General features: G+C 31.4%; 1 protein-coding gene across 1 annotated transcript; it reads left to right on the top strand.

Moving 5' to 3' along the window:
• The first annotated feature begins 1,246 nt into the window (after positions 1–1,246).
• On the top strand, positions 1,247–5,941 carry LOC145318967 (uncharacterized). The gene is made up of 7 exons (XM_080160763.1): positions 1,247–1,756; positions 2,049–2,112; positions 2,620–2,712; positions 3,601–3,686; positions 3,981–4,083; positions 4,680–4,741; positions 5,179–5,941. The coding sequence occupies exons 1-7, from the start codon at positions 1,719–1,721 to the stop codon at positions 5,252–5,254; spliced, it is 522 nt and encodes a 173-aa protein (XP_080016889.1). The 5' UTR covers positions 1,247–1,718; the 3' UTR covers positions 5,255–5,941.
• Positions 5,942–6,504: the final 563 nt, after the last annotated feature.

The raw sequence follows: 6,504 nt of genomic DNA, 5'->3' as shown, positions 1-6,504 counted from the left end.
AATAAATACAATATTATGATTTAATCAGGGATTTTAAGGGAGAAGCCAATAGACTATATATTGATATGCTTCCCATTGGTGATTTACAAATATACTTCTTCTGTTGAAGTTTAAAATTATAGGCTAAAAAGTTTGGAAATAGCCAATCAAAATGCTAAAAATCAATGATCCTACGAAAATAATGACAGGGTTAGAAAACTTTAGGTACAAGTGTAATTTACAATCCATTCTCCTCTCCCTTCCTAGATTTATAAATATTTCTGGATAAATAAGAGATGCCAACTTTTCAATAATATTTCAATTTACAAAAATCAGCAACCCCTTATAAACTTAAGTGTTATAGTCAGACAGATTATGTCCTTTATTCTCCTAAACAAAGAGTTAAACATTTATATATAGGCTTTAAATGTGAAATATTTAACAGTTTTGAAGATTTATAGTGTCATACTTGAATATTTTCTATAAGAAAGGTTTGACGATTCAATGATCCTGAAGCCGATTCTTTAATTTTTAAGAGCAAATCCCAGGTTTCATATTTAATAATGTAGGCATTACTCAGTATAGTACATTAAAACCATAAAAATGCCCAATGCAGCTGTGAGTAAAATTATCTTTTATAATGTTTATTTATTCATCATTTTTACCCGGAGTTATCTTACTAGCAGGTCAGCTAAATTCTAATGTCCGATTGTGTACATAGCACCCTCATAAAATATTTACTACTAGCTAAAAAAGCTTCAAACTTTTAAAAGTTAAATTTGAAAATTTTTAATTGTATAATGTATAAATCGTTTAAACATTATATCGCTTTTCCCTTTGACCGGAAATAATAGTTTGGTTATCTGCTGTACATCTTCGGATATTAGGGAAGAAATAAGTTATCAATTTTCAGTTGATCTCATAGCATGAACACACATAGAATACAGGTATATGACAATTGACGATAAATTTGAACCAAATAAGTTTAACAGTCCCCAAAGTTTTTGAGAAGACGAATGAGACAACATGTTTATACAAATTTGGGTACGGTTCAAATTACAATCTATAAGCCCCTACCTCCCTGACGGAGTGAGACAAATATGGTTCTAGAAAACAAATTGCTTTGAATGATAACAGTTATTTATCGCATCGTTTTAACAGCTTTCCGCGGTTATAAAAAATATATGATTTTGATATTATGATTGTACTTTTTATTTTCGTAGAATACTGGATATAATACCAGGATTGAGGTATAGCCAACAAGCTGAATAAATCTAAAATAATATTTTTGGGGCAGATAAAAAGGTCGCCAATTCTATGCCTAGCGTTGCCCCCCCCCCCCTCACACAACGACAGCTGAAAATCACGTATAGGTACGTGATTAAAAAAAATAATTTCGTTGTTGGTATAAGCTGTATGATACGATACATAATTTTTCACATGATGAAAACATTTTTACTTTTAATCCAAGCATAGGATATATTTTAATAGAGGCCTGGGGCATCGAACCTAATGGACCTGCGTCATAAAATTCTACAGTCGAAGCCGCTAGCTGTCTATCAAAGGATTAAATCCAGCAATCAAGTTAAAATTGTTTTTGCAATTACAAAAATTGATAAAGAATAATAATCATTATTTGCTTCCGGTTAAAACTTTACAGTAATCAAAGCAATTGTTAATAATAGCATATAAAATTTCTACACTTTTAAAGAAAAATATATTAATTAAGTAATTTAAAAATGTCACGCGAAGGAGAGGTGGTAACTTTAAGGAAAAGGTAACAACAAATATAGACAAAAATAAAATAAAACATTTTTGTACTAAATTTTTCAGATTTTTTCGATAAAATTTGATAAAATTTCGATTGGTGTTTTTAAAAAAACATTTTGATTTTCTTGTTTCATACCTGTTTATAAATCTGTAATATATCGCATCGTATTATAGTCAGCCTTCCGCAGAAGTTGAAAAATTATAAGATTAAAACTAATTTCATTTTAAAATTCGCGAAAAATGTCAATGATACGATGATATACATGATTTTTCAGTTTAACAAAAAGGCTTATTTTTAGGAGAAGTGAGCAAGCAGCAAGTATAACAGATGTTGATATTGAAAAATACAGAGATATATTTAAGGTGAACATGTTAAATGGGATAGTTTAAACATTTAAAGATGATAAAATCCTAAGACATCAGTGCGTTAATGTAGTAAGGGGCAAGCAGCCTCAACCACAGCTTTGTAAGTCGTATGGTCGACCGTACGACTTAACACGAAACCCAGTAAGTTTTAGCAATTAACCTTCAAAACAGCCACCATCAGCCTTAGTCACCATTAATCTTAATTAACTTCAGCCACCTTTAGCCGCAGGCACCCTAACCAAGCAAATATTTTGCTGCTTCTAGCCGCTTTAATATTAATTCAGATAGATTCGAAAGAACGAAAGTGGAAGTCGCATACTTGTTTTAAGCCCAAGATGCGGCCGCACTGCTGAGTGCTTTGCTACTGTAAATGTTTTGTGATTATACTTGCTATTCTTATTTTTTGGTTCTTAGATACATTATGTGTAAAGCGCCGTTATAAATAATCTAAGCTACCAATTTTTAAAGATATATGTATACTATTATTGATGCTGTTACATTTAGATCTTGGACAAGAACGGAAGTAATCGAATAAGCCTTGCGGAGTTTGGAGAAGTACTGAATTGTTTGGGTCAAATTGGACAAGATACATCAGAGGTATTGGTATTCATAAGACGTCCAAGCATTTCTTTGGGTTTCTCTATCACCCCTCAAAGACTCCCTTCTATACCCCCAACTGTTATTGAAAAATCTTGTACACACACCAGCTCTAAAAATTTTAAGATATTGCTGAGGAAAATATTGTGAAAACTTATGTGTGGATGGGGGGGGGGGGGATGGGTGCCGGAACCCCCTGCTAACTTATAACCTTCCCTAAACCAAAATGTAAAACATTCATAAAATTGCGTTCAACAATCTTTCAATCCGATTAAAGATAGCTGACATCAAATATGCAAGCACATCTTCCACTTTGATTTATAGAACTAATCTATGTTGTACAGGACTTATAAAAAACACAGTGGTAACAGTAAATTAAATGGTGTCTCGAAATTTAACTCTAATGTCAAAATCATTTGGGGGTGACTAATTCAGAAACTATATCTTTTGTTGATCTTGCCGTGTATTTAGAAGACAAGATGCTCTTTAAATGTTCTCGTCTGTCTGCAAAACTTACATTTTGAAAAAGTAAGGTGTCAAATTAAAGTTCTTACTATTTTTGTTCATAATGACCATTTTCTTTCTTTTTTTGTTGCATTTTAGTTCCTTAAAATCGACTTAATTTTTTTTTTTAAACTTAAATTACTTAAAAAATAAGAGGTCTACAAAAAAACCGATTGCATATCTGAATTCTATGAAAAATTTTACATCTACTACTTACTAAAAGAACCGGCTAGCTATAAAAAAAAATAGTTGATACACCTTCTTTGTAAAGTGTTTTAGCTAATAATGATATTGCAGTGTTTAGTTTAGGTTAAGTTAGGTTTATAAAACCCTGTAAGATTAAAACACCATGTCTAAACTTGGTTAATTTTATAACCTGTCCAGGATGAATTGAAAGCTGTGTTTAATGAGATGGACTCAGCCAAATCTGGTGGTATTAATGTCAAAGATTTTGCCAAGTTAATGAAAAGGTTAGTGACGCAGCTACTCTATAAGTGGTAATTGTTAGTCGATTGTTGCGCCAGTAATTCTCTTATTATGTACATGTTATTGGTTTTAATTTTTAAGTGAGAATGGAATTCATCTTAGTAATCAAATATTTTTACCTTGGTCTTCCTTCTCAATTTATCTTGAGATGGTGGAGATACCATCTATTAAACCTTCCCATGACCAATCATAAGCTTCACTGTAAAGGAAGCGTTTATCAAAATCCTTCGGTACAGATCCTGTTCTTTTATATAGAGATGAAATTTGATTTGTTACAGTTTCGAGCCCACGAAAACGAATCAAGAGGAGGAGTACAGACAAGTATTTCAACTATTAGATTCTGATAATGATGGCCTTATTTCTACTCAAGATTTAACTAAGGTTAGATTGTGTGTGTGTGTGTGTGTAGCAATGGTAGCCATGTGTGTAGCCATAGTTTCTCAGTGTTTTGTCCTAGGTAGTCATCGAGGATAGATTAGATCTACTAGTTTATGATAATAATAAGGTCTCATTACTACTAAAAATATAACTAGGGTTAGATGAAACTTTTATTTATTTAATTTCAGCTTTTCTTTCTTTTTATTCTTACTGGTTACTTCTATTATTACTATGTTTCTTTAGAACGTTATATTGAAAAAATCCTGTTTTTATCTTTTTTTTTATATGTTCTATCAACTACACCACTAGAGGACTCTAGTTGCCCATGAAGGAGGGGGGGGGGGGGGGGAGAGGAGATTACCCATTCCACTTCATATTTTAGTTTAAAAAAACGTAATATTTTTTTTTTTTTTGGGGGGGGGGGTGATTCATTTTATTCTAGAGCCGATTTCTCATCGGACGATGGTGGTACCCTCCCCCGAAATAGTTAAAATACTTCCAAGAAAAAGAACCATATCGATTCAGCCGGTTAGCAAGATTCTAAGGTACAGACAGACAAACACACACAGACAGAGATTCTTTTACTTACTATTTGTCAGGTACTGCAGCCACTTGGTGTTGGTCAGAGGACCTCCCTGGATAGTATTCTTGAAATGATACAGTAAGATTTCCAATGTTTTCAAATCTGACTTTAAAAAGCATGATAAAAAAATTATACTTAAAATATCTTTATACGCGAATAAGAGACTTAATTAAGTGGCACTTAGACGTATAGTTATAGAGTGACTTCGCTACTTAAAATCTGTTTCTTTTTTGCTCTCGCAGTGAAAATTATTCTTACTTTGCCCCAGCAGCCCTATTTGCGGGGAGGTGTGTCCCAACCACCACTTCACAAGAGGACAGACACACATACATCCGAACACAGTAATAGTGTCTGACTGATTATGACGTAACAAAAAAAATTAGCCAATGAGAGGCCACTATAAATTTTACCATTGGTCAATAACGGTCTCTCATTGGCTAATTTTTTTTGTTACGTCATAATCAGTCAGACACTATTACTGTGTTCCATACATCCTGTTAAATCATTTTGTCTAGTTTAGCGGATGAGGATGGTCTAGGAAAAATGGATGTTAAACAATTCCTAGAAATCATGATGGGTCAAGATGAATAAACTTAAACATTTAAAAACAGATGTAACCACATTTTTAAAACAAATTTCTGAATAAATCTACCTACAATATTTAAAGTCTTACGTATATTTAAAGGATACTTAATTCAAAAGTACAACTTTAGTTAATCTGACCTTTAAAAAATCAAATAAATTTTGCTATATTCTAAGAATAGGTGTTTTGCCTTATAAGCTCTAAACCCTTATGCCTTTTCCTGTGTGTTCCTAACCCTATTGGGCAACCCAGTAGGTGATATAACTTGACATATTCTAAAGAAATATACAATAAAAAACTGTAACCCCCCCATACCCTTTTCAACCTTTTTAAAAATGGGTTTTCTTTGTTCGACTAAGAAACTCACAGATATCTGTTGAGGATTTACTTACTTTTTATTCGCTTTAATGGATGTTATAATTCTTGTTCAAATTAGTATTAAAAATAGTTTGAAATTTCTATTATATTATAATTAACAATATGTAAAAAAAATTTATGTTATTTTGTAAATAAATAAATGGTACAATATTTTCACTAGATCACAACAACTTTTTGAGCATAGTAGAAGTAAAACTTTTAAAACCTTATTTAATGTTATTGCCAAAATTTAAAAGAAGGGGAAATCTGATGTATGTAATTGTGCTATATAGATTTCTAAAATGATCTAATATTAATAAACACTTTGTATTACGGGATATCTTTGTAGAGTCACCTTCCTTTATGATAAAAAAAATATGAAAATAGATACAATAATAATTTTAGTAAATCATTAGGCATTCAAAATTTCTGACAATACAATAGCATGATATAAAACATTCCAAAATATGTAAATAGATAGTTAAGGCACTTTGGTGATACCAAAATAACAAAATTTAAGTAGCATTTTAAAAAATGCGACGAAAATAAGCAAGAGATTTTTGGTGATCTTTATAATGTTTTTATAGATAACAATATTGTAAATCTTATTGCAAAATAAAATATTCAAGGATAATAAGGATTAAGACAATGGACGATTAATTGATTTGCATCCCTGAACAAATTACCGCTTCTATAAAATAAAAATTTTGGTTGAAAAGTTTGAACACTGATAGTTTTGAACCAAACATTCAATATTTCAGTCTCCAAAGTATTTAGGCCTTCAAATGTGTATAAAACTTTGGGTATCGATAATATTTGAAGTCCAACATCCCATCCCTTCTTGAAAATATTTTATCTGAGGTGAATTCTTAAAAAAAAACTTTCCCCTCTGAAAAATCAG

This window comes from Acartia tonsa, chromosome 5 (genome assembly GCF_053477335.1).
Source record: "Acartia tonsa isolate MP-2025a chromosome 5, ASM5347733v1, whole genome shotgun sequence".
Classification (NCBI taxonomy): domain Eukaryota; kingdom Metazoa; phylum Arthropoda; class Copepoda; order Calanoida; family Acartiidae; genus Acartia; species Acartia tonsa.
The sequence above is the reverse complement of the archived record's forward strand: the minus strand, read 5'-3'. Positions and strand labels throughout refer to the sequence as shown.